The sequence below is a fragment of the Nipponia nippon genome, unplaced genomic scaffold (assembly GCF_047370975.1).
Source record: "Nipponia nippon isolate SJK-2023a ecotype South Korea unplaced genomic scaffold, ASM4737097v1 scaffold_1, whole genome shotgun sequence".
Classification (NCBI taxonomy): domain Eukaryota; kingdom Metazoa; phylum Chordata; class Aves; order Pelecaniformes; family Threskiornithidae; genus Nipponia; species Nipponia nippon.
In genome coordinates, this window is record NW_028262290.1 from 52535943 (window position 1) to 52562585 (window position 26643).

General features: G+C 41.6%; 1 protein-coding gene across 1 annotated transcript in view; it reads right to left on the reverse strand.

The window, feature by feature from the left end:
* COLEC12 (collectin subfamily member 12) overlaps window positions 1-26643 on the reverse strand; it is a 98188-nt gene that overhangs the window by 14312 nt on the left and 57233 nt on the right. Inside the window, exon 3 of the mRNA XM_087755385.1 lies at window positions 4853-4975. Coding sequence (XP_087611511.1) covers window positions 4853-4975 — 123 coding nt within the window. The remainder of the gene's footprint in view (window positions 1-4852; window positions 4976-26643) is intronic.

Sequence of the window (26643 nt, forward strand, 5' to 3'; positions counted from 1 at the left end):
GGCTCAGACACATGAGAGAAGACTTCCTTTTATTTTGCTATGAGCCATTTCTCCTTAAGAAGAACACTTTTTTTTTCCCTGTGCCTTTTAATCGTTAAAAATTGCCACCCGGGTAGCAAACTTCCGACTGAGATAACAGTTTGAAGATGCAATTACTGAATGTTTTGGGGATTGACTTTTAAACATCTTGGTAATGGTACAGATCACTCAAAATGGTCTTGAAACCATTCTGCCTCATCAAGATTGAAAGGATGGTCATTCAGGAATTGGAGATTTATGGCTGATGTGCTCTTTATTTTGTAATGTCTGAGGCATTTTCTTGTCACTGAGACAATCTGATTAGTTGATGGAATTGATATGGAAACAGAAAAAGCAGAGCAACAAATAAAGAGCCTGGGGTAGCTTCCAGTGGCAAAAATGTGAAACGCTTGCAAGGTCAGAGGCAGCCTTCAGCTTCCACACCAAACCTTGTCTAATAGGTTTTTGCATTCAAGTGACAACCAGGGGCAGAAATTTCATCTCATCACAAGATTATTTAGCCCTTTTGCTACACTGGGAGCAGGATGGATCTGAACCAATCCTGGGAGAGACTACATGAGTTATTGTGCCAGCTCCCTCTTTCAAACAGAAGAAATAAGGTGCTTCCCATGTCTTGAGATAGTGAAGCCAGTTCTGTAAACCTGTGTGGGGTAGGGGGTACCACTAACTCTTTCTGTCTGTGAAATAATCTGCAGCTAGGAAATAGCCTCATAGAAGTTGTTGCTATGTAAAGATGTTTTTTTACTAGAAGTGGAAATTTTAGGGTTCTTTTGCTGTTCATGAGTAACAACAAGAATCCCAGACCTTTAAAGTGTAGTCCACCAAGTGCTCCTTTATTAACTTTTGCCCTTGTTTTTCTGACTCTGGGTACCATAGTTACACAGCAGGCTTTTATTGCTTCCCCAAAACCAACAGGAGAAAAAGCAGACCAAGATTATCCCTGGTGCAACTGCACTGAGGTGAATGGAGTTGCAACAGAGAAAAAGTCTCAAGGTTTTCAGAGAGACCAGACACCCTTTGGTGAATTACCTGCCTGCTCCTTTCTATACTGCTAACAAGCCAGTAAAACAGAGACTCTACTGTGTGTGCAAAGATAGAGTCAGTGTGGCTTTCTGTATTGGAGATGATGGCAAATTGCTTGCTAAGCACCAGATCCAGGCTACAATAATGGCTTTGCTTTTTCAGGGGGACCATTGCTCAATACCTTCTGTTTTAGAAAGCATTTTTCCCCTCCAATATAGCACTAATTTTTCACTGGGTCTTCTGCTCATTAAAGTTACTTGTCAAAATGCTGTATGCCATTTTTCCTAAATGAAGCCAGAGCTGATTCTCTGTTTGTCCTGCCCAACTGTCTTCCAGGCTGGAGCCCAGATGAGGAAGGACCCTTCAGTCACTTCTGACACTCCACTGATGCATGTATACACCTATGCATCACATGCAGTCAGCGTGAGGACCATACTTGGTTGTTCCTTCTGGCTAGCTCTAGGCAGCTCCTTGTTCAGTCTGTGGTGTTCTGCCTTGTTTATGGATAGTCACTGTGAAGGACATGGCTCACTCTGGGCACTTAGGACCTCATGAAAGCATCTGGATTTAAAAAGCAGGCCTACTCCAAGTGTTTCTGGTGGACCTGTGCCTTGACTAGCAATGTCACATCACCTATGGGTCTTGTTAATTCAGATTTAGTGTAATATTCACCTGTTTTCTCCAGTCATGCAATACACTGGCAAATGAATATATATTATCAATAATGAAAGGAAAATGTAGTTTCTTCCTTTTGGTGTTCAAATGAATGCCTGTTTGTACTTCAGATCTGAAGTCTGTAAAACTGAGATTTTATACTGTCCTATAGCAACAAGAATGTTTTCATTCTTGGTTGGTCAAGGACTGACCAGGGAATGAGAAATTCAAGCTGAGAGCATGCTAGCTCCCCTCACTGGAGTGAGTCACAGGAAGATCATTCACCTCCAGTAGGCCAATTCAACACTGGCTGGTGCCAGAAAAATTATAACTTTGTATTTTGCATTTAATTTAAGAAAGCATGTGTAAAAAATTACAGATTGCTTTATTAATGTTTTTAACAATAATTTAATGTCCCCTCAAAGCAAACTAATAGTAAACCCGGCCTGTTATTCCTTAATGACCTTGATGTTTAATTCATGTTTTGGTTTCAGGTTCCTCCAAACTACTATGTAATTTTTACCACCAGTTTGGAGGTTTGTTCTATGTTGACTTTGCCTCCCATTGAGTTATTTTTTTGCCTGCCATATTTAATCCACTGATTAGTAGTTTTTACGTCTTAAATCACAAAGGATATCTAAATACCATGTAGGAAATGAAAGTTTTAAAAGTAGTTTTGGGCTTTATAAACATAAGTGTGGGAGGCAAATTTAACAGAAACTTAGCTAAGAGACTGAAAGAATCCCTGATGCCAGCAGAATTCCTTCTTTCAGTGTAATATTGCAATAAAAAAGACAAGTCAAACTCTGATGCAGAGAGGAGAGTTCAAGAGCTCTATAAAATTTTATTTTGAGTTTTGTTCTTCCTTTAAGGTCTAATACCTTCCCAACTATCAATAATATTGCAATAATTCCTTTGAATATGTACCAACAGCTGGGGTTTTGTCTAACTCATGTTTTCCCTGCAAATTACTGCTTAAGCACTGTGGAGATGAAGCTCTTAAGCTGCAGGTACAAAGGGTGAAATTAATGCCTGACATATGACCGTTTGCTGCTTGGCGTTACAGACAGGATACCTTGGACTAAAAACGACTTTTCTCCAGTGTCTGCCTCCTTCTCTTGGCATTCAGGTGGAGCAGTCACCAAGTCGATGAGCAGTGGAGCAGTGCTCACCACAATGTCTTAAGGTCTGTGAGCAAGATGTGCATTATCCACCTTCCTATAATCTTTTTCCCATTTTTCTGTGGGAGAGGAAATTCTTTTGCCCTTGCCCTGGATAGATGTGGCTTGGTACTGCTATGACAGAACGACTAGTCCCCAGTCAGGCACCAATGACTACTCAGTACAAGAAGGAGGTTTAGAAATGAGTGTAGCAAAGATGGGGCCTCAAGATGAGAGCAAAGCCTGGGGAAAGGATGGTGCTAGAGGCCCCCATGGAGAAAGAAGCTTGAAAATTGTGGGTTGAAATGAGGAAGAGAAACTCCCTCTCCCAAAGAGATCTTTTGGACCGTTTCCTTATTGCTATTGCTTCCTACACAAACACAAACAAACGTTTGCCAAAGCAAGATACAGAGCAATGGTCCCTCCAACTTGATATGCTGTTTCTGGTGCCAAGTGAGGTCTGAGTCTTCTGGTGAACCCCACAACTAACAGCCTTGTATAAAACTCTCTTGAGGAAAATCCTGCTAAATCGCAGGCATTTAGTGGCTGGGTTATAGCCCAGAAGGATCCCATCCTCATCTGCTCTAAGCAGATCTCTGCAGATTTATATCTGCCAAAGGCCTAAGTTTGTCCTCCCCTAGTCCATATAACCAAATGATCTTATTTTTATAGAACAAGAACAAGTTTTTGAATCCTGGAAAGTTCTTTTTCCTCAGAATCTGACTTCCAGAGACCAGATACATATTCTTCAGGAGAATGTCTGACCAATTATATATGTACTGCATTTCTTTACATTTGATTTTAATTTGCCACATTCCATCTGCTTTATCATGAAAAAGGAATACCTACATGTCTCTATCTGTCCTTCACATTCTCTCATCTCTAAATCTGCCATCTAAACCAAGCAGTTTTAATTTTCTTCCCACTCAAAACTGTACCAAATCCTCTTAAATAAGTATTTATCCCTTTCTATTTCTACAATTTCCTTTTCTTCCTCTGGCGAAGGACCAGAGATGATGTCAGCTCTGCTACGAGCGCAGCTGTTGGCGGCACAGGATGCACTGCATGCTAATCGCATGAATATTTACCCAGCTTCTCGGAGGGGGTTTGAAGCTACTCTCAGAGCCATACTCAAGCAGCTAGTTTAAAGCTAGCTTGGTTTTCTCTGCAATATGCTGCGATGTCCTGTTATAATACTCACAATGATGTTATTCACTTTCTTTTTCTTACCAGAAACTCACGTGTTATTTATTTAACTTATTATAGCTGTGACTGCACAACATTTACATCAATACATTCATAAGAATGCCTAAGTGGTTACAGTTAATTAGTGCTGAGGATATATGGGAATTTTAAGCGGTGTTTTCCAATGTGCCCTACCGATGACTTGCACAAGAGAAATTTTCTCCATTACTGGGTTGCCCAACTACCAGAATCTTTGAAATTATTGTCAAAAGCCTCTAAGCGTCTTTATTCATCAAAATAATTGTAGATAACTCAATACATTGGCACGTCCTGGTTCAACCTTTCTTCCAGATATTTCAAAGGAATATTGATCCCACACTTTGTTCCTATGATAAATATTATATTAGTAAGACTATTCCTGGCTCTCCCATATAAGGACATTTATTCTGGAAAGGTGTGATATATGTAAAAGAGCTCAGTGAAATCAAGGTATAGCACATGTTTTAGGGCTTTGAGTCTTCCAGTTAGTACTCCTTCATGGTGGGAGAATGATCATTTTGTTCTAACTTTTTTCTTTTCTTTCAAATGTCTAATCTAGTTTCAAAACTTCATAATTGTTTGAAAGTGAAAATCTAAGGTTGCATTTTGTTGTCATGTGTGTACAAAAAGCCAACATTGCCAAGGTATTGATATTTAAGGTGAAATGTGATAAATGGCCTCTCTATCTAATATGTGGAAATGCGCTTGGATGCTTGGCTGAAAGTGAAGTGTTGGGCTCGATGCGTACATACCTTTGTATCCCAGGATGGCTACTGTGATTGTTAACAGGGCACATAAAATATATAGTAAGATGATGGAAAACTTCAGTGCCCAGTTATTTTTACATTTGGTACATTGAGTCCCCTCCTGAATACCTGCAAAAGAAGATTTTAAGAATTTTAAAACAACAGCAGAGAACACATTGCTGGTTTTATCTCCCCATTTCCTCTCCTCCATTTTGTGAAGAACAAATTATTTATGTAAGCAGATGATATATGGGTGCCTATCTGCCTATTCTGCCAGGATAGCCTCCACGGCGGTTAAAGCATCAGCTTAGTGATACAATCACTTTGGGATTTTAGCATGTGGAAGAGAAGTAGGTTCTGCTTCAGTGGAAAACCTGTGGCTTTCCTGAGAGACACAACTATTTTCCAATTGGGCTCACACCACTATGGTGAGCTTTGGAAGTCAAACGTTCCTCAGCATCTCCTCTGTCAGGCATAATGCCACAGCAGCTCTTTCTTAGCATTCAGTCTCCCTACAAGGGCAATAGGAGACAGTAAATGCTCCGGCAGAAGGAAAATACAGAAATAAAATAGCATTGTGAAAACCCGGTAGGAGTACTGGTCCTGCTTAGTAACCATTACCACAAATGGTTACCATGTGAACACTTTCTTTCCATAATAAGAGAGACTTTTTTTCTTATTTTTGGGGGGTTTGGAGAATACTGTTTCCACAGAAAAGAAGGGGTGCTATACTGGTAAAGCTAGCGGTACATCTATACCAACAGAAAGATGCTGGTGAATTTCCCCTTGTGGACAAGTTTAAGAAAAAGGGCTGCAAGTTAATGAGAGAAAACAGGCCTTTACTATTTTAGATTTGAGCTTTTTGCAGAGTTGTTTGATGTCTTTGAGTCTATTAAGGAAGCAATATTCCTCTTTTCTCTACGTGCTCCTTGGGAACAGTTCAAGAGGGTTGGAAGCATTGATTAAGTTACCAAGAAATTAATCAGAAAACACAAACGTGTAAAAACATGAAAACCGGACCGCTGTGCTGGAACGAATGGGTGGGATTTATGCCTCCTTCCGATGTGCATTAAGCAGGCCAGAATTAATGTAGCTTTCTGCTACATTTCTTTGATATTTTACTTTATTTGTGTACTATTAGGGGAGTCCCACAGGAAAGCTTTAAGCTCTAATAAATTCTATGTACCAGATTACTTAACTAATCAAAACTTGCTCCATAGCTTTTTATGAGTAACTTATATTTCCCCCAAGGCCTAACCCACAGCTGATTTTACTTTTCCCAAATCATGACCTTCTGCAGAGCAGTTTTTTATTTTTCATTTTTTAAGAGAAAAGCACGGGCCACTTCCCCTGGGTTCACGGAGGACGGGTGACCAATATATCAAGTTAAGTCAACTGTATTTCCCTCTCAACGACCAGCAGTTTGCAGTGACTTCCTGAAGCCCAGGGTACTTGAAGGAGGCATTACCATATTGGAGCAACTTGGGAAGAGGACTTATACCAAGTTTATTTGACAAGGCATTTTTCTCAATTGCTTCTGCACATATGCATAGCCCGTTTATTGGTGACTTGGATTTGGAAGGCTGATAACTTCTGCACCACAAAAGAAAAGATGAAGGGTCAATAATACAATAGCCAGGTTTGCTTGCGGATCCTCATGTGTGGGCTGGTTTTCTTTGGTTGGTTGACAGTCTCAAGGAGTTTGCTAGTGGGGAAGCTCTGCTTGCTGAAAAAGCTGGAGAGGGAAAGTGCAGTTTTCTAAGGGTTTGCAGTAGGTATTCAGAGGCTGAAATTATTCCACAGTGCGAACTCGTGGTGTCTGGAGCACCATTTTGCTGCTGTTAGCTGGTAGTAATGGGCTCATTGAGCCCCTGTGCGCTGAATGCAAGGGTCTTCCTCCAAAGGGCTTAAAATTCAGATTCCAATCCTGTAAGTCTTTGAACATCCCACATATCAAAAAACACGAGAATCTTGGGGCACAAAGCACATCGCATTCACCTTCTAAATACACAGATAACAGAAAGCTTGATCTTCCCTATTTTAACGTTAATGGAAGCAGGACCAGATCCATAACTGGGAAGACTGATAGACTGCAGAGGTACAAAGCACAGAGAAAGGCAGAAATAAAAACAAAACCTTTGACAGCAACTGTGCATAGATGTTTCACTTGATTACAGTCTCATATTAAGATTACTCATTTTATGACATGACCTGCTTTTTGTCACTGTACTCCAGCTTCCTGTGTAGTGTAATGAGCTGAAACTTTGCTGATGTCACTGGATGTATTGCAGGTCAGCATCTAGCATCATGTATTTTCCAGCGCTTCATAAGGATCTTGTTTCACTTGTCTCAGTCCTCTCTATTGCTGGTGCCATAAAACAGGACTTTGGCTTTTTGGAACTTTTACTTTCAGCGTGTTTCCAACTGACATCAGAACAGCACCCCAACAAAAGCCAGACCTTTCTATCCTTTAACAGTCCAGCACTGTTGGTATCAATAACATAAACACAGCGTCCTAAAGCGATCATACAGGCAGGAGTGATTCCATTAACTAAGCTGGGCTGGGACTGTGTATTGCATTGCCTGCTGGCACTTTCTGCCTGTCAGCTTAAAACTGCATCTGACTGCCATCGAATCCCTGCTGTCCTCATCTAATGTGCCCCAGGTCCAGGGCTGGAGTAAAATGCCATGGAGCTCTAACAGGCTCCTTTGTTTTCCTTTGCCTAGAGGTGGACACAGTAAAGTCTTTCAGAGCTATTAAATTCACTCTTTATTGCAAATACAGAGCTCTTAACTCTGTTGCTAGTAACAGCTGACTTTCTAGTTTACTAGCCATACAAAAATTACTAAAGATAGAGGTATCTGGAAGACTCATTCTGATGTCTTTTTATGCAGTTAAATAATGCAGGCTATGAGCAAAGGTAAAAGCCAGGAATGCAACCCTCTCTGTATAGAGATGAATTACAGTGTAATCAGGGCTCCACAACCTCCCCAAGCACAGACCCTGCCTTCAACTTGCCCTGTTGCTCTTCCCCACTACCCTGTTTAAGGACCAAGCTCAAATAAGCTCCTTCTGATACAGGAGATGCATTTAGTCCGTGGTGTGAGGACACTTATTTTTACTGAAGGGTTGCTCTGAGAAGATGTGATAGCCAAAACATGAAGCAACAACAGGTGGGAGACTATTTCAAATGCTCATTGTGATTACACAAAACCCAGTAGGTTGGCATAAAATTATACAGGTTTAGCACAAAAGCTGAGAGTCAACGCTTGAAGGGGCTCTTGCTTGGGCTTTAACTTGACAAAACTTCCCCACTTTTACCCACTCAGCTACCTGCTTTCATGGCTTACACAAAATGCAGTGTTCTTCCAGGAGATGTGTAACCTCTTATTTAGAAAGCTGTAAACATACAGGGAAAGACCCTACGCACCCATTCCGTCGATAGGACATATGTAAAACCTGCAAAAGGGGGTCCTCGGCTGAAGTCAGCTCTTCTCCGTTTGTTATTGTTGCTCCTAGTGCAGCACACTCCTCTCTGTGTCCTGTACACGTGTTTTCAATGTTGGTCTGCTCCCAGACTTTTGTCACTAACTTCCAAACCCAGGGAGCCAGGATCACTTCCGCATGATGTGCATTTCTCACTCCTGATTTGATCAACATTTAATAAATATCAGATGGGACACAATGTGCCTCATTTCACTGGACACATGCTTTTTTCCATTCCTTTCCCCAACTTATTAAAATAAGAGCTCTGGTTTTTCTGCCTCACTGTTGGGAAGACATCTGGCCAAACAGACAGCGACCTAGTACAAAGAGATCCTGCTGGCTCACATGCTTTGGGGACCCCCTTCTCTGCAAACCAAGATGGTCACAAAAAAATATGCAAGTGAGACATCCCCCTGTTACCAGGCTTTGTAGTATTTGTTTTTCTAGCATTGCATTCCAGTGACTGAAGACTTTGTTCTCACGCAGGGGGTATACATCTGCAGATTCCTTTTGGGCTCCAGATAAACAGAGGTTTTGCTGGAGGCGGAGCTGGGTTTTTTGGTTGGGTTTTGTTGTTGTTGTTGTTGTTGTTGTTCTGTGTTTTTTAATGGGAGACTAAATATCTTTGCTCTTTGACATGGACTAAGCACCTTACAAAATGCCTCACTCCTCAACTATATTCTGCTTCAGGAGCACATCTTTGAACACTCAAATATGATTGCACACACAGTTTTTTGATGACTAATTCTTTTAGAAGTATTTGCCTCTGTGTCCTTTTCTTGGCTCTTGCTGCAGGATCATAGGTGGCCTCAATATTTCTGCTAGCAGATCAGTTTTGACAAAGATGCAGGGTTCCCTTCGTAACCCTGACAAAAAATGTGCTGATAAAATGATTGAAGAAATGTAGCGCAGGAAATGGAAATACATACATTAGTTAGGAGGGGTTTTCCCCAGTGTGATTCATTGAAAAGAGATAACATCCCTTGAATTTTGGAAGGAAGACTGCAAGCCTAGTTTGCAGCCTTCAAATGATAAATTTCTCAAAGCTAATGTTTTCAAAACTGATGAGCAGTAAATATAATAGCTATATTTAAAGGGGCCTGGGCAAACTACGTACATCTAGTTCCAACTCCCCTGCCATGGGAAGGTATCCCTGCCCATGCCAAGGGGGTTGGAACTAGAAGGTCTTTAAGGTTCCTTCCAACCCAAACAATTCTATAATTCTATGATTCAATGATTCAACACGTAGGTAGGAATCAAATATTGACAGGTACCTAACCATGCAGAGTTGCAACAAGGTGCCAGGGGGTGCCTATCGCACTAGCAAAAGTAGATGGTCCCATGAGGAATCCATCTCTGGGTTTAAACAACTAAATGCCTTGAAAAACGTGGCTGTAAGTGCTTAAATTCAGGCACGCAAGTGTAGAATGGTAGGTTTTTACTAATATGCATAACTAGCTATTAGGAAAGTAAGTTTGTCTCTTAGGACAGAGAGGATTTTAAAATTCAGGCATATAAGTGTGTACATATATACACATACATATATACACATACACACATATTTATGTTCAAATATATAGAAAAATATATGTGTGTATATGTTTTTTACAGAGAAGCTTTTGTACTGACACAAACCCAGTGTATTACATTAGCATGCTCAAATCAGAAGCAGACGCATCTTTGCCAACTATAAGCTTTGTATAGCTTTGAGATTACTGGATCCAGCCAGCCGCAAAATTCGAAGTGAGATTTTTCTCTTTTCTTCTGTGTGGTGTTACAGGTTATTAACCTACCCTTCACGAAAACAATTCCTGTGATCCTCCATGAATGGTTTCGTTGCAGTCAGCAAAGCTGAAGATTCGATGGCTCCATATGACTATCCTACCCCAGAAAGCAATCGTTCTTTATAATGGTTATAAATGGCAAAAACTGAGACTGGTTCATGCTTTTTTTAATTATTATTTTGAGATAAATCTCCTCCCTTCAGTTTAGAGTATATTCTTACACTATAAAGGCTATAACTTGAGCTAAGTGTAAATAGATGCCCTACATTTTTCCTAGCTAATGCGTAAAGGTCTGTGCCCATCCCCAAGTTACTGGATGGGCATTTAGCATGAGGCTGCAGCCATGGGAAGAACAGCATGTACTGGGGCTTCTCTGAGCAGCTGCCCCTCTAGCCGCTGCATGGTGCCCCAGGCCCTCTCTGGCTCTGCGACCTAAATGCTTCCGGACAACCCCTCTTGGGGGTAAGTGTGGCTAAAAGAGCAAACATCATGGCTACTGCATGACCGGTCTGCAGGGGAGCGCTGAGCCCTTAGGTTGTGGTTGTGAAGTGCCTGGTTTGGGAGAGCCATGCTGCTGCCTTCATTCAAACTGAGCCATTCCTCACGCCACAGCTCCCTCACGTGTGCACATCCATCCCCAGGGCTTTGTGGGGAAGAGCTCTTGACCAGGAAAACCAAGGCCCTTTATTGTATGTTATAAAACAGGGGTGATACTACCAAATTGTGTCCGCCGTCCTCACCTTCTTCACTCCTCGCTCAGTCTCTTGCCGTGATTTCCCTTCCACTCGGCCCTAGGGGCAACGTGAGTGCCAGCCTTCCTCCCACATCCACAGTCTTTGCAAGCCCTGTCTTCACAATGGCAACAGTCCTGCAGTGCTGGCTTGTGGGCAGGTGGATTGCAACAGTCTGCTTAACTTCATTGTCAGATTTTTACAATGCCATTGGAAAAAATATTTAGCACAAACATGCTGTCATTCGTTCCGGAATTTGCTAGTTTTGCTTCTGGTTTTGTAATCAAATAGGGATAAATGCAAGCTATACTTGATTTTAAAAGGTTTCTGGTTATTTACTAGGAAGCAATTAAAGCAGCAAAACTTGAAATCTAAGCGGTGGGTATGTACTCACTGAACTTGTGGCAGTTTTCCTATGCCAGGTGGAAAATCATGAAACATGGCAGCAAGACAGAGTTCGAAACAGCCACTCTATATTTCAAGTAAACACTGCACGACACAGAGCTTCTTTCTTCATAAATTAATAAATAAATGGACCAACCCCAAACCATTCCATCCTCACAGGTTTCTACAGTGTCCCGCATAACCTGATCGCCCTGTTACGTAGCTGGCAGGTTGTACGAATAACCCCTGTAGAGGAAAAAACACACCTCAAAAGCCTGTTCTGAGAATTTATGCCTCAAAAGAGCTGTGTGACTCCTGACGGAGCCAGTGGTGCCAGTTCCTGTGATTTTATCCTGAGCTTTACACTGTGGGATATCTTTTTCACCCTGGTGCCCCTTCCTTTCCAAGAGCAAGGCCCTGCACCTGGGCTGGGGCAACCCCTGGTATCAATACAGGCTGGGGGATGAAGGGATTGAGAGCAGCCCTGCAGAAAAGGACTTGGGGGTACAGGTGGATGAAAAGCTGGATGTGAGCCGTCAATGTGCTCTCGCAGCCCAGAAGGCCAACCATGTCCTGGGCTGCATCAAAAGCAGCGTGGCCAGCAGGTCGAGGGAGGGGATTCTGCTCCTCTAGTCTGCTCTGGTGAGGCCCCACCTGGAGTGCTGTGTCCAGCTCTGGGGTCCTCAGCACAAGAAGGACATGGACCTGTTGGAGCAGGTCCAGAGGAGGGCCACAAAAATGATCAGGGGGATGGAACACCTCTGCTATGAAGAAAGGCTGAGAGAGTTGGGGTTGTTCAGCCTGGAGAAGAGAACGCTGTGGGGAGACCTTATTGCAGCCTTTCAGTACTTAAAGGGGGCCTACAAGAACAACGAGGATAGTCTTTTTAGCAAGGCCTGCTGCAACAGGGCAAGGGGTAATGGTTTTAAACTAAAAGAGGGTGAATTTAGATCAGATATAAGGAAGAAATTTTTTACGGTGAGGGTGGTGAAACCCTGGAACGGGTTGCCCAGAGAGGTGGTAGATGCCCCATCCCTGGAAACATTCAAGGCGACGTTGGATGGGGCTTTGAGCAACCTGATCTGGTTGAAGATGTCCCTGCTCATTGCAGCGGGGTTGGACCAGATGACCTTTAAAGGTCCCTTCCAACCCAAACTATTCTATAATTCTGTGATTCTATGATTCTATATAATTATGTGAGACTTTCAGCTTGCATTTTAGGAGAACAGCATATTCCTAGACTGTTAAAAAAAGAAAAGTGGGGAGATGTTGTTCCTCAAAGCTTAAGACAATAGAAGAATCCACCGTTTCCAGGACTTTTCATAATCCTGCCCCTACAGAGCCACTCTCACCACTGATGGGGCAATGCTGGGGCTGGGGCTGGGACTGGCAGGGCTCACCATGTCCTTCATCCCCTGAAGCTGGAGGGGGACAATTTGTCCCAAGAGCCCAGGGTATTTTAGTGCAAATGGGGGGGGGGGGGGGGTGTCCTTCTCTGGGACACCTTGGAAAAACCCCACCCTTGCTAATCCACAGGTTGCAGCCCAAAGCTGTGCGGGGAGGCTGGGCAAATTCTCCTCCACCAGACTGAGTCTGTCAGAGGCAGCGGCCGCTTCCCATAAATCCAAATCCCACATCTGACATAATAAAGAGCCTCAGCGGGCCGACACTATTATCTCTGGAAAGCTTTCAGCCTAAGAAATACTTTATTCTATGTAATGTACACAAACCCTTTCATTAAAGGAGGGGAGAACCCTCATTTTCAGCCTGACCATCATCTCTCACTTATTTATATAACCCAGCCAGCATTTTCTCTCTGGCTTTGTTCTTCTTCACAGTAGACCAGAGATTCACAATGAATTGTCAGACATCCTAATTATACACTTCAACAACCATCACCATTTAATTATATAGTATTACCAAACAATGTCCTACTGTGATTAAACACTAAATATCTTAATTGAAAGGATACAAAAAGCCCAACCACAACACAGGCTAAGCAAAGGCTGCTGAGTATCTGAACTGTATGTTAGGCAAATATTATGAACAGAACTGAAGGACCGGTGTGGTAAATTTTAAGAAAAATCATGGATTTGCAACAATTTAAGGTCCCCCCATAGCAATGCGGTAAGAATATCACACCACCAGAGGGTCCAACATCTCGCAGACTATTAGATTTAAAGACATGTCTAGAGCTTAACTCAATCCAGAACAAAAAACAGTAAGTGCTGGTGCTTTTAAATAACTGTCTGGAACAAGAGAGATGTGTCTGTCCTCAGTTACTGAAAATCAAGCAAGGGATCACTCAGTGCACGTCTCTGGAACTAAACCCAAAAATGTAATTAGGCTGTTCAGAAGATGAGAGAAAAGCCAGAACAGTTAAAAGATGAAAATTATGCATGAATTAAAGACCTGTCCAATGACAGAGAAGACACCCACGATACATCACAGCAAAGAGCCTCTCTCAAACTGTATCCCAATAGAGAAGAATTTAGACTGACTGGCAAGAAGATACACAGCCAGATTTATAGGGAGATCAAAGCCAGATCTTTGGTTTGTGCAATAGCCTCCTAAGACAACCTGAGGATATTCCATCCAGTGAGTTAATTAAAACTAGAGTGAGCAAAGCATTAGCAAAGTCACAGAAGGGATGTGTCCATCAGAGTTATGTCAGATGGTGAAGTAATGCCATTTCTGTCTAAGTCCAGGCCCTCCATTCTGAAATAAACAGCTCCCTAATGAAACATAGATCCTAATTAAGATGGTATAATTCAATGATTAAAGTACATGATTTTTAGTCTTAATTCAAACTACATTCAACTGAAAGGAGTTAAAAAGGTAACACGCTCATTTCCCCCCATATTCTCTATTTTTATAATACAGTATTTAGGTGTTAGTGACCCTAGTAATGGTATTACGTTAACTGGTAGGTAGAAAAAATAATAACTCTGTGCTTTATAGCTTTTGAGATACATTTCTTTAAGTGGGCAACATGATCTTGTCCAGGGCTGTGAGTGTGGTAGGTACCGATACTGCCGGCAGTGACACCTGCACTGCAGAGCAACTCACCGGGGATGTGGTGAAGTCATCCAGAGGTGGAAAAAACATTCTCTTTGCGAGAAACTTTCACCCTTTGTTTTACCAGCTGCTTCTGCAACTTTTAACATTATGTTAAGGACAATGCTAGAAACATTGGATCACTGTTTTACAGAACAAGAAAAGCTCACCCTCGCCAAATGAAGACTCCAGCCATGCATAACGAGGCAACATTTCTATATTCACCGATGCTGCCACAAATGCTATTCCAGTTATCTACAGAAATTAATTTTTTTTTATGTGCCTGCACAAGTTAGGTGGGAATACTCGGCAACCATCTGTTCCATATAAGTTTCTGTGCAGGTACATACGTGCACACATGCACCCCTAATGCGGTCAAGGCAGGTTGTTCGTTTAAGTGCATTATAAAATCCCATGTGTCTCTGCAAATTGTGCTTTTAAACTCTTGTAACTCATATGAATCTAAACCAATTTTCACTAGGTAGTTGGAAGCACGCTGCATGCCCTTCTCTTTCATCGCGTTTTTTTCTCTCCTTCGCTACCTAGTGGAGCATAACAAAATAAAGTTTCAACCATACTTGATGGCGTAAGAACTGTATTTATCTTTTTCCATTAGGGAAAAATACAAAGCTACTTTTGATGAGGCTTTCAGCAGGAAAAATAATTGCCTGCAGGCTATGAACAAGTATGCCCAACTTCATGTGGAAAAGCAAAATTTTGATGAAGTTATAAAGACTGTGATTTGTTAGCATTAAAACGCAGGTGTATCTGTATCTACAGGTTTTGTTACATGTGCCAGCTGGAATGCTGCAATGAAATGCTGACATTAACAGAATCAAAAAAGTTAATCTAGATTTAATGCCTCAAACCCTTCGCTGGATTTAGTGGTAAGACTTCTGTTGCCTTCATTAAGAAGCATTCTAATATAAAAATTGCCTCTTTTCCAACTGAAAAGTCTATCTGAGGATATTATTTGGACTTTAAAAGACTTATGTGCATGTAAAAGAAGAGGTGAAGGTGTTTCTATTCATGCTGGGTACTTAGCAGTTATGTAGGCCCCTTATTTGGAACATGATCCCAAAAGTGAAGACGGCTGTGAGGAAGATCGCAGTAGGACCTCATAGAAGAAAGTGAGTGCAGAAAATGCAGTATGTATGCAGAAGCCTGCTGTACCATTAAATTATGGCTGTGAGTGCAAATTGCCACTTCTGACTAGCCTTTTCCATGAAGATATCAAGACTGCCTGGCTGGGATGCCACCACCGAGCAGAGAAGAAAGGATCCCTGCAAGCACTGTATTGACCGTAGCTCACAGGCACAAATCCACTGGCTGTAAATTCATTCCTCATCTCCTGAGGCTACATGTTCAACTACAGGAGAGAAATTATGTCTAGGTATAAACATTGCTCCTCTGGAAGTGTGCTGCCTTACTCCCCTTGGCCGAATCGAAACACGGCATTAAATCACCTCCAAAGGAGAGGGGCTGGCAGGGCTAGGATATATTTTTCACCTCACTGCCCTTCTAAAACCACTTTCTAAAGGTAGGGCTTTTTCCTCAGAAATATTGCAGGCTTGATGGCAGAGACAATAAATCCTGTTTCCATCCTCTAACCTAACTAACCTCCCCCAACCCACCTCAGTCTCTGCCTCCTGTTCCCGAATCGTATCTTTTCAAAATGGATGATTTCCCCTGCGAAGCTGGATCTCTGAGCTAAGAGGAAGGACTGTGACCCAATGCAGCTACCATCTTCCAGTTTTCTCGTTCTCTTCTCCCCTTTTCCCTCTCTCCTGCGTCCTGCAGTATCTCTGATTCCTGAGCTCTCCCCATACCCTGGCTTGCACACACCTCACTAGCATCCAGTTTCCTGGATAAAAAGCAGACTTAGAGTGAATTCCTTAGGCAATCAGAACATTTTTCATACAGTTGTGCCAATGTGCAATGGCTACACAATGTAAGGAGCAAACACGCCTGATGATAAATGGATTTTTTCCACCTAATACCATCACAATTTCTATGATTTTTCCCTGCTTAATATTCACCTATATCTAGAGAGGAAATTTTTATTCCATAGATTACTACAAGAAGTTTCCTGTACAGAGGTGGAAGTGTGGTTGATTAATGCAATTCACGTTTTCCCTCCTAATAAAGCAATAAGCAAATTTACACTGTCTTGACAAACACTGGAAGGTGCTGAATTAAATCTGCTTGTTACAAGTGAGGAAAAGCTATGCAGAAGGGCATCCAGAGCAGTGTAGTCACAGACAAGGTAAGTGACTAGCCAGGAGTACAACAAAGATACTATCTGCCTACATAGCACCTACCCACTGCCTTCCTAATGTCAATGCAATCACCGTGCCAAGTAGATGAAAACTCGGCTGCAATCATGGAAATACAGAAGTTGACAAATCCATTAAAAGCATTAACCTACTAAATCTGTAGGGTGTACGTATGCCTTGTAACAACCTGCCGTTTTTTTATATCTTGGGAAATTTATTAGACCACTCCTTAACAAAGCATTAAGCACGTTGTTACAGTTACAATAATAATAGTAATAATAATACCTGCAATAATAATAATCTGCCTGAAACATATACTCCTTGCTATAATCCTTTTCTTGATAGCTTATGAAATCATGGAAAACTAAGTATTTGCAAAATATTTTTGAACGGAGCCAGGGAGTTTTAGAGTCACCAGAGCAGCATGAAGGGGAGGGAGCTGCCAGGAGGCCAGGGGCTCCTGTGATTCCACATCTGCTGACAGAGGACTCAAGTCTTACCAGGCGTTTCAGGCTCATTGCTACCAAGTCTTACCAAGGGATTGAGGCTGACAGTGAGGCTTAAATTGAACCAAATGCTTTTCTTACCCAGAAGACTACATAAAAAAAATTAGAAGTTTTCACTATAAAATTTATGTGCTTTAATGGAGAGAAAATCCCAGATACTAAAGGACATTTTAATTAAGAGGCAGAAGTCATAATATAGATCTGGGTTTTTTCCCTAATTGATACATACATATATTATTAGAAGTTTTTGAGAAAGGTACAATCCTATGTAATAAAAAAAACCCCAAAACCAAATCTTAGCTTGTGTTTCAGTGAAAGCAATCCCAAGGTAACTGAAAATAATGTTTACTTCTTTGGAGGGCAACAGTTCAAGAAAGAAGGAAGAAGGAAACTGAGTGAACTCAGACAATCGAGATGTGTAAATTTATTTTTATTTTGAAAAATTACTCTTTCTGAAGTTAATGCCAAAGACTTTCAGACTGCAAACCTAAATATCTACATTAGAACTTTTTCATTGGTTTCCAATGTTCTTCCAGAATTGTAACTTTATCATACCTTTAACTTTTTGAAGAATGTTGAAGTCCTCAAATAGTGGTTATAATACTCAGGTTTCCCTATTTTGATATGATATACCATTGAAAATACAAGGAAAATGGTCCCTTTCTGTACTTATTGTAAAAGGTGGCAAGCACTTAGAAAGTTGATAGAATTGCACACATTTGTGTCAAGCCTGAATTTGCTTTTCAACTCTTTTTTTTTTTTTTGCCAAATACCAAGATTTATTTGTCCTTGAAGCAAAAAAATGACTGAAACAAATCTGGGGTCAATATTTAACTTCAGGGTCAATACATCTTGCTTTTTCGCTCCCAAAGAAGTCAATATCTGCTGTTATTTATGCCATACTCTGCAGCTGCTCTTTTGAACTCCAACAGAGAAATACATCACGCTCTTGACCCACAGTCTTTCAGCCTAAGTGTGGAGACACTATAATTTATTTGCTCAATGCAAGTGTCAAATGTTTTCAGCACTAAACTGCACCAAACACTCTTGTTTCTTATCACAATTCGAGTTACGCAAGTGTAACCTCTCTGGCTTCCACAGACTTACATGCAATTTATATCAGTGCTGGTGTATCACTCAGCCAGGGAGCTGGAAAATGTCTTTTATTCCACACCAAGCTAAAAGCATAGAACAGAAGAGCAGGTGAAGCAGCCAAACTGGCAGCTCAGTGGAGATTTTGGATTAAAAAAATTAACACATAGCACTATAACCTATTTAAGGAAAAATCCAATAAACTACAAAATAACTCCTCTTTGTGTTTTCAGAGTCCAGAGGCACTGAGGCCCTGTACTGCTCTAAGATTTATAAATAATAGGCTGAAAAATAATTTTCATGTATTAAGAGTAAAAATATTTTCTAAAAATGTCTGTTTCTCAGCAGTTTTATTTGGCTTAGAACATTTATTTCTTGGCTCGTTCCTTGTATGCCAAATTTCAGCCCAGTATGAATTTTTCCATGGCTGAACTATACACTCCTGAAAAGCAGAGTTGGAAATGTTGAAAACCATAAACTATAGCTAAAGGCACACATCACAAACAGGACCATGAAAAGCAGAGCTTTCAGTGTGAGCAGAACCTTCTTTTTTAATGATGAAAGATGTATTTTGTTTGTTAAGCATACTTCATACATCACCTCCTTGTACTCTGACTGAATCTTACTCAAGCGTCCACAAGGAAGAAATGTTTGGGCACATAAGATGTAGCTTTTTCACGTAAGAGACTAATGGTTTTCACTACTTTCCATGCTCTTCTTGTTCCGCATTTCTTGCCTGATCCACAAGAAAAGAGGGCGTCCTGTTTGCTCATTTGAACAATGCATTACTCTATTTAAATAGCTTAGACAAGACTTTCTTTAATGCTGTGAAAACAAAAACTTTCAAAAATATTTTTAAGATGAATTAATGGATTCAGCTCCTTCATTTCCTATTATATGAATACAATTTTTTACTGTTGAGATCCATGTCTGTACAATTTCAGAAGATGAACTGTGTTGCACAGTTGTGCACATGACCCTAAAATAGATTAAACTGCTTGATAAATGTCCTGGTAGCTTTTTTGTCAAAAGATGAGAGAGGATATGCCCAGCAAAAAGTCTCATACTCCTGTAGAAATTGTAAGGGTAGTATAATTTGTTACGCAGGTTCTTCTCTCTTCCACTCCTTGTTTTGCCGAGAGCTTTGTTAAAGAAAAGTTAAAGGCACTTACAGAAATTTCCTCTAAGTGTTCTGCCAAGGTGCATGAGCAAACTCAGGTCAAAATTTTGCTGTACATGGACAGAAGCCAGAGGACAGAAGAGCACTTCGTTTTTAATCATTATTTCATTAGTTACTAAACTGCTTAGCTGCTCCATAATATTTTGGATTGTCTGAAAATGGCATCCATCTTTGTGGGAGATCCTTCTTTGGCCTCTCTCAGCCATGGACACAAATCTTACAAGGTTTCCAAAGGAACACAAAACTTAATGCATAACTAATGATGAGTACAGGGCAGCCATTCAAGCAAGTTGAATCACAGGATAAGCTTACCGAAAGAGAACATCAATGTAGCTAAGAGCATGGTAGAACAAAACCCATAAACCCTGTGTGCTGTGCTTGGAGAGCAGTTGCTCCAAAAAGGATAACAGGGGTGAAATGACAAGAAGACTACCAAAGAGTTCCCACCATGATGTTAGGGCCAAAAGGGCAGATCCAGCTTCCCAGCTTGCTGCGATGAGCTTGGCAGTTGGACAGGTCTTGGGCATTGCAGCTTTGATGAGCACCTGGCTGGACACAGGGACCCCAAAAGCCCAACACACTGCTGTGGCTCTCCAGCCTTCTTAAGCTGGAGACAGTACTTGGAGCCTGGACAACCTTGAACAAGCTCAGCAGCTCAGGGCCGGGGTGGTCATGCAAAGACCAAGAGGTCTCCTGGGGCTGGTGACCAAGGGCAGCTCCTGGTGGGGTCAGGAGCCTTGAGGGCCACTGGCTCCAAGGTAGCACATACGGGAGGGAGCCGCTGTTGAGCTAATGATCCTCATGTCCGTAACGGGGAGGCTGCAAGTCTTACCAGGCATTTCCCTTGCTATGAGTCTTACCAGGGGACTGGGGTTTACAGTGAGAGGCTTAAATTGAACCAAATGCTTTTCTTACTCAGAAGAAAACATAAAAAAAAAAAAAAACCAACAAAAAAAAACCCAGAAGACTTGGCTGCAGACCCTGGGTGCTTTAATGGAGCACTGGCACTAAAGGGCACTTTTATGAAGAGGCAGAAAGAGTAACATACGCCCCTGGCTACAGGTTGGAGGTAGAAAGATGCCTCTTGGAAATGAAGCAAAAATTCAAGCAGTGGGGGTGATTACAGCTGAAACAAATTACCATCACAGGGGATTCCCTGTATTTTAATGTCTTTAGATCAAGCCTGACTCCTCATTTAAAAGATATGTTTTAGCCAAAAACAAAGTCCTTGGACTTCGTACAGGAGTAACTGGATATAATTGTATGGCCTATCATATACAAGAGGTCAGAGTAGTTAAGCGCTTTGGCTCTAATCCCTACAAATGAAAATACGTGTGTCTCTGCTCTGGCCTGCTGCACAAAAAATATATTTAGGGGAAATTAACGGTGATGACAAGGCATCTCACTGCCCTGAGGGGGACATGCCTTTTGGATCCAGCTGAGCTCAGAATTAAAACAGGGAGTGAGCAGATAACCCACCCAGATGTTTTATGGCACTGGATGGAGACAGCAGATGATAAGGGTCAGTGAAGCTCTGTACACTGGAACACAAGAGGTTTTTTCTTTTCCCTTATAAAGCATGTAGTAAGTCTGTTTGTTCAAGAAACAAAATAGAGTGAATCAAAAGGAATAAAGGCTGGAGGCTAATTAAAAGCCTGTTTCTATTAATACAATGGGAGAAACTGCCCAGGGACAGTCCATTATGTTGAATCATGGCCCTGTAATACTGCCAGAAAATGCTAAGAGCTTTGGTGAGTTATCTTTGGTCCTGTTTGTTAAACATGACTGCTGAGAAATCACTCTGTTGCTTTCCCCAAGAGCCAGCACCATCTCCAGTGTTCAGGTATCCACCTGGAGAGACAACAACCAAGGTAAGTCTATGTCTCTTACCTAGGGTTGAAAGGACACATTCTCATCTTGGCCCTTCCTTTTTTTTCTTTAAATGAACATACTGAATGAAAGTCCTAAAGCTGGCTCTTCCAGTCTGCAGGACCTTCTTCAGAGCTGCCCACCAAATTATGGAGGGAAGCTCTTTTTGCCAAAGTGCAACTTTTTCCTTGAAGAGTACAGAAAGCATACGGAAAAGTGTGAGGGAAGAACAACATTTCAGTCAATTAATACAGACTGGGAAAAGATAATAGTACTAAACCACATGTATCATGGCTACACAAATCAATGAAAATTTGCTGATAATGCTAGTGATTACTAAAAGGCACAGTATGGAAAGTAAGGATTTAGGACCAGGATGTGAAACGGGAGCATTCTCTAGAAAACTGGAAAGGGCTAACTTTGACAGGCTTTTAGAAGCTATTTACTGAAGTACTGCTTAAGACAGAGCTTGCTTGACATTCACAGCAAACTTCTGAGATCCAACCAGTCCCTGCAGTCCCTATTCTGAGGATACTTTCTGTTGTATTTGCACCCCTTACTTATAACAATAAAATTAAATGCTGCATTTCAGGACAATTTGTTTACAACCAAAAAAATATAATGAATGATATAATAAATCAAATACTGGAAGATTGCTAGAAGTACTGAACAACCATCCATGAAGGCTTAAGCATTAAAACGTGTTTTCTTGCAAACCTTCCTTTATCTGCATCTGTTGGGAAGGTTCCCGCAACTTGCAAGAGAACAGAGACTGAAATGGGTTTTTTTTTGTCAGCTTTTCATGGCGTAACAGGTAATTAACGCATCAGCCTTTTACAGCCAAGAAACCTGCCTCCCTGTGAGCTGTAACTTGAATCATTCACCACGTTAGTCACAGCTGGGGGTGGCTGTGCTCTGCTTCCAGCCACGACTCTGCTGTGCTGGGAGAACGGGTAAGGACACTTCTGGGAATCTGCAGCACGGCAGTGACTCCGTCATCGAAGGGGGACAGTCACTGCAGAGAGCGTGTGGCCACCTCCGCTTCAGGGCGACACGCTCCAGGGATGTTCACATTCGTGCTGACTTCTTCTGCAGCCTGCAGGTCTATTACTGTTTCTTCACCTTTTTCATCTAGTAGGCAGCAAAATGTGGAAGGCTGAGCACCCAGACGTGCTATATAATTCAGTCTGAAATCTATTAACAGATAAAATGCCATTCTAGTACTGACGGTGCTTCTTAAATTAACAGTGTTGCATTTCAAGAAGGATGCTTAATGTGTTGCAAAAAGAAAGACTGAGAACCTGTGTGTTCTTCACTTGTCTGAATAGTACCTGGCAATCTTACAAAGTGAAAAACATTGCCTTGAATTTTCAGTAAGGCTCAGTGTTTGGATTCAGTGCCAGTTCCCATTGGCTCACTCCGTCTTCAAGATAAGTCGCCGATTAATCTATTCTACTTTCTTACAGTAGCAAGGCCAAATTATCTTTGTACCTGCTCCAGTGGAGCCTCACAGAGTTACTGTCATCACACAGATAAAACTTGGACCAAAATTTGTTGTGCTGATTGCTGCCCATTCCCTGCTTTTCAGCTCTTTTCCAAAAAAAAGAGGACAGCCCATCCTTCAGTTTTGCGGGACAACTACCGAAGACACGACTTCTAAAATTTATATTTTTACTTTGCTTGATCAAGACTCTTTTTGGTGAATGTACACTTATTTAAACAGACTGAATTTGCTTAGCAGCTATTACAGACTGAAACTCAGCTCTAAAAGATTATTACCATGAATTAAGATAATTTTCTGTAGTGTAAATCAAGTCTGGTATTCATATGGCCATGCAGATGTGCCAGCTCACTTGCAGCTGTGGGAACTCAGAAATCAGCAGAATTTGTCCCTAAATCTGCAATTGTTTGATAACACAATTAATGTATTATGACTTTCAAGTGAGCAGATTATTTAGAGATGTTTTATAATACAGAGTTTCAGGATATCTAGCACAAAACACCACTGCTGGTAAAAATGATGAGAAAGTGGAAATTAGTGGGTTTTTCTAGTTCTGCCCTCACTGCAGTTTTCAAATATATCTTCCTCTGCCTCTGACATTGCTGGTCAGCAGAGCAAACATTTCTTCAGTATTGACACACCATTCGGCTCTACGTGGAATATGAAAAAGAGGTGCTCTCGTGCTACAAGAATGTAAAGCACTTCCAGGTTCAGGAGAGTTACTAAGTAAAGAGCCTACATTTCAGAATTACCCGGCAACTCCTATTGAAATTGGGACCATTCATCAAAGAAACAGTTTAACATTAAATACATGAGTAGGAGGTGAACTGAAGTTGCTGATGGTTCAGCTCTTTTGAAATTTGGTCTATTATTTCTATTTAGCAAATGCCTCCATAGCCAAGGTCCCTGTTTTGACTCTGGACTAATCCCACTTCCCTACTTATTTTTGTCAATCAAAAAGTGACTGGAGTTCCTGATTTTGGCCGAGCAGACAGAGTGAAACAAAAGCTCTAGAAAAAGAAACCTACATGTTTGGGACAAACACTGAATTAATGAGAAAAAAAATCTATGATTCAGCAACCACGGAAGAGAAAACAGAAGAATTTTTTTCTATAATTTTGACATTTTTCCAACAGAAAATTCTTTACTTTATTCACAAAAATTTTGCCTCAAATTTAGATTTTTACCATAACCTAATTTTCAACCCTAAAATATGCCACATTTACCAGATCTACAGTATTCTGTTACGTTTGCTGGAGAAATTTTGTCTATGCTTCTCTGTATTCACACCTTTGTCCTTTAAATACAGACTGCCAGTTATGCTGTCCGCCTTAAATAGCACAGGAACAAAATTTGTCTCCCAGCAGGTAGTAGTTTGAAATATCTGGTTGTCCCTCTACTGCTGCGATACACCGAGCAAAGACATAATCACAGGCTTTCCATGGAATTTGCTGCCTTCCTAAGCAAATTTTTTCTTCTGAACCAAATTCTCAACTCTTGATCAATGCAAATCCAGGATAACTCCAGTGTAGTAACTCTAGATCTAAATTGGTACAAGTGAAAACAGAACAGCACCTGAGCATTTAAAATATTACTTGTTGAAATAAACGGTAGAAGCCATGTCCAAAAGCTCTGGCTTTGTTGTTTGAAGATATTTTGTGGGATATCCAAAAGGACTTCAAAAGAGGGGTCATCAATTCAGAACAAAAATTATGTTCAAAATCAGCTTGTATCTTCCCATGACCAAATCTCTCTGTAGTCCTTCCTGGTTCCCTGTCAAGGCAGTGCTTCCAGGAACACCCTCAGAGCTGCTGAAAACATGCAATATAAAGTCTGGGCTGTAGGGAATAATATTATTAGGAGTAATTAATGCAAAGTAGAGTCTCTCTGCAAGATCACCATGCATGATTGTAACGTCTCCTGTACCTAAATTATCTTCCTCCTTTACGCAAGTTGTACGTGAGAAAAATCTAAAGGCTTACTTAACAGTTTTAGCAAGTGACCTGCATTCAGAACGCCTCGCACATCGTTTAGCCAAGTGAGTACTTATGAAAGTGTGAGGTTGAAGAATAATGGGATCCCAGCTCACATGCCTCCACCCCGACCTAGCTTCCCTGCTACGCCAGTCCCAGGCCTCCCTTCTAATTTAGCTAGCCAGTTCAGCAGATACCAGAGACATAGGAACCAGGCTGGGATAAATTAGCCCTCTGAAACCAAACTTTGAATTTTAGCCAGATGAGGTAAAAATTGAGTGACTCACATGGAGTACAATAAGTCACTATTCGTTTATCTTCAGTCTTCTTCACACGTCCCTATGTCCCCCCTCATAAACACTCAGAGCTTTGCAGGCCTCCGACACTTTACCTGCCATACCTATCGCACAGCTAATTTCCCTTGTATGAACATATATACAGCTAGATATTACACGCCATTTCTGTTGGTATCCTGCCTGGCTGTGCAGGATGTTTCTCACCTGCTCAGCAATTCCAGCTCTCCCTGTGATAGCTAAAGCCTTGTGCAACATGAGATTAAAACTGTCAGAAAGCCTTCCTATAGGTATTTACAACAATGTGTTAATTTTCCATGTTGTTTCAAAGGGGTGCATATCAGTGGTTCATTCCTTGCTGGTTTATGAATAAATCTCAGATTTTTAACTCAGGCTGAAGCTGTCATTAAGTCATACAGGTTTTTCCTTTAAAAGTTTCTACAACGAGCTTTCTCTTTCTCCACATTCTTTCTGCTAAAATTTTGGACCCCAGGTTGGCCACCCCTCGACTCAATGATTAAAATCCCCTTGCCACCGGATTCCTTACATTTCTTTCTGACCTCCTCCAGGAGAGCTCCGAGGCGGCTACTACCTCCCTCTCCCCCATCCAACTCCATCGTATTTCCCGCACCCCTCTGCTACATCCCCCTTCCCCATCTCTGTAACGTACACATGGGCCTGCCGGTCGCTCTGGAGGTCCTTTGGAGCCATCCTCCCACCTCTAATGTCTCTCTTCTCACACCCTGGCCTTTCCCCTGCTCCTTTCACTTGTAAAACTTCTGTCACGCAAGAGAAGCTGGGTCTGCTCTCCGTCTCCTGTGAGCTGAGCAGCACCCGGTCTTGTGCACGGAGCCCCAGCCCTGCCCCATCACATTCTCCTCTCTCCTACTCCTCTGCAGAAGTCCCCGGCGCCCTCAAGATTCAGCAGCTGCATTGTGCACGCATCTGCTGCCTGGTTGCCTTCTGGGTTTACTCGTATGGCCCTGTCCTTAACCTGGAAGTAATTGTGGGCAAGGACTATCCTGAATATGTTACAGTTTGAACGGTGCAACCTAAAGTGTATTATAAATGACACGGTGAATATAGTATTATAGATACTCTGCCTGGAGTCTGACAGTGAGGGCTTTTGAAACACTACAGAACAAAATTTGTTAAAAAAAACCAACCCTCTAACATCCCCCCCAGTCCCTGAAAGAGCAGGAGACACAGTAATCCACCCGTTTCCGAAGGCTCGAGGAATATCTGCTTTCCCCAAATCATATCATGTCATGTAAGGAGGCTGTGACAGAAACAGATGTTGACGGTTTATCAAAAGACAGTTACCACCGTGCTGATAAACTTGTTATCTGAAGGCTGCAGTTGTCAGAAGGGCTTTTGTACAGACCTCAAGCCCACCTGGCTGTTGTAAGAGGACACATCAAAGAGGCCAGAAGCAGCCTGACGCAAAACCCGTATTCAGCACCACATCCTTTCAAACAGCAATATAATCTCCAACAAGATGCGTGAGGATATGGAGAATATGTCTGTACAGCATAAAATATCTGGCAGCTGCGGTGGGTACTTAGCAGGTTTCACCACAGTCTGTGGGTCATGGCTGAAAACCCCACCAGAGGACACAAACTTAGGAAAATACAGATGAGTAAGATCTACAAAGCAGCTCGATT